At 51.1% G+C, this 2171-nt stretch overlaps 1 protein-coding gene across 1 annotated transcript; it reads left to right on the forward strand.

The window, feature by feature from the left end:
• The first annotated feature begins 1069 nt into the window (after positions 1-1069).
• Positions 1070-1624, forward strand: LOC138643283 (uncharacterized). Its single transcript, XM_069732214.1, has one exon. It carries the CDS (start codon positions 1070-1072, stop codon positions 1622-1624), a length of 555 nt encoding a protein of 184 aa, XP_069588315.1.
• Positions 1625-2171: the final 547 nt, after the last annotated feature.

Consider the following 2171-nt stretch of genomic DNA (forward strand, 5'->3'; position numbering starts at 1 on the left):
CCGGTAGCAGTTTTTTTCCGGAACCCATGATGGCACCCGTATATTCCCCCCCCTTTATCACCCTTTCGGTGTGCACTATTGCTTTGGGTGCTTTTTTAGTTAATATGATGTGGTGATGGATTGCCATGTATACTAACCAGGGGGGCCTCTCATGCTCTGAAAACCAACTGAAGCGACAGAGAGGTACCGCCCTTTTATTTTCAGTAGGGTTTCCTGTCCTGACTGGGCGGATCCCCTCTGTCTCAGGTGTGCCGTCATGGGTTCCAGAAAAACCGGCTACCGGTAAGTAACCTTGGTGTTTTCCTTTGCTCACTGAGCCGACCGGCATCTCATTATAAACAATTCCATTTCTCACAGCAGATATCATCCACCTGCAGCACCTCAGCTTCTCCTTCTTCACCTCCACCTCTGGACGTTGTTGTTCCCACCCTGTTTTTGTACTTTTTTGTGGATCATCACGTAATAAAGTTTACTACTGATTTTAGCGAGAATCTTTTCTGGTTTCTTGCGGCAATCTGTCCAGCTGCTAGGAATTGTCTATGTTTATGCTGGATAATATGTGCAGGAATGGAGGCAACAGAGCCTGGATGGTAGCTAGAGGCATGGAGGCCATAGAAGCTGGAGGAATGGAGGCCATAGAGGCTGGAGGAATGGAGGCCATCGAAGCTGGAGGAATGGAGACCATAGAAGCTGGAGGAATGGAGGCCATAGACGCTGGAGGAATGGAGGCCATAGAAGTTGGAGACCATAGAAGCTGGAGGAATGGAGGCCATAAAAGCTGGAGGCCATAGAGGCTGGAGGAATGGAGGCCATAGAAGCTGGGGACCATAGAAGCGGGAGGAATGGAGGCCATAGAAGCGGGAGGAATGGAGGCCATAGAGGCTGGAGGAATGAAGGCCATAGAGGCTGGAGGAATGGAGGCCATAGAAGCTGGAGGAATGGAGGCCATAGAAGCTGGAGGAATGGAGGCCATAGAAGCTGGAGGAATGGAGGCCATAGAGGCTGGAGGAATGGAGGCCATAGAGGCTGGATGGCAGCTAGAAAAATGGAGGCTATAGAAGCTGGAGGAATGGAAGCCATAGAAGCTGGAGGAATGGAGGCCATAGAGGCTGGAGGAATGGAGGCCATAGAAGCTGGAGGAATGGAGGCCATAGAAGCTGGAGGAATGGAGGCCATAGAAGCTGGGGACCATAGAAGCGGGAGGAATGGAGGCCATAGAAGCGGGAGGAATGGAGGCCATAGAGGCTGGAGGAATGGAGGCCATAGAGGCTGGAGGAATGGAGGCCATAGAAGCTGGAGGAATGGAGGCCATAGAAGCTGGAGGAATGGAGGCCATAGAAGCTGGAGGAATGGAGGCCATAGAGGCTGGAGGAATGGAGGCCATAGAGGCTGGATGGCAGCTAGAAAAATGGAGGCTATAGAAGCTGGAGGAATGGAGGCCATAGAAGCTGGAGGAATGGAGGCAATAGAAGCTGGAGGAATGGAGGCAATAGAAGCTGGAGGAATGGAGGCCATAGAAGCTAGAGGAATGGAGGCCATAGAGGCTGGAGGAATGGAGGTCATAGAAGCTGGAGGAATGGAGGCCATAGAGGCTGGATGGCAGCTAGAGGAATGGAGGCCATAGAGGCTGGAGGAATGGAGGTCATAGAAGTTGGAGGAATGGAGGCCATATAAGCTGGAGGAATGGAGACCATAGAAGCTGGAGGAATGGAGGTCATAGAAGCTGGAGGAATGGAGGCCATAGAGGCTGTATGGCAGCTAGAGGAATGGAGGCCAAAGAAGCTCGAGGAATGAAGGTCATAGAGGCTGGAGGAATGGAGGGCATGGAGGCTGGAAGAATGGAGGTCATAGAGGTTGGAGGAATGGGATGGGTCACTGGGCAATGAGGAGGCTGGAGAGCCCCGGCTGGGATGGGTCACTTCTTCTGTCATAAAGGATTGTTCAGACTGAGGTAAATTGTAGTAAAGTCTTTGGTTTCAGACACCGACGTATTTTTAACTTCTGGACTTGAAAGTTCTCATTCCCTGATAGAAAGCAGAGATCTGTAAACTGGCGCAAAACCAAAAAATGGCGTATATTAGAAAGTGGCTAAACGTTTCACATCGAGGACATGTCACTGCAAACAGTGTAGAATTGTGGGGGCTGATTGTAGTCCCCCGCTGACCACCAGA

The sequence above is a fragment of the Ranitomeya imitator genome, chromosome 6 (genome assembly GCF_032444005.1).
Source record: "Ranitomeya imitator isolate aRanImi1 chromosome 6, aRanImi1.pri, whole genome shotgun sequence".
Classification (NCBI taxonomy): domain Eukaryota; kingdom Metazoa; phylum Chordata; class Amphibia; order Anura; family Dendrobatidae; genus Ranitomeya; species Ranitomeya imitator.

What these genes read in the sequence shown, in the direction of transcription:
- LOC138643283 (XM_069732214.1), top strand. Translation starts at nt 1,070, where the DNA reads ATGGAAGCCATAGAAGCTGGAGGAATGGAGGCCATAGAGGCTGGAGGA.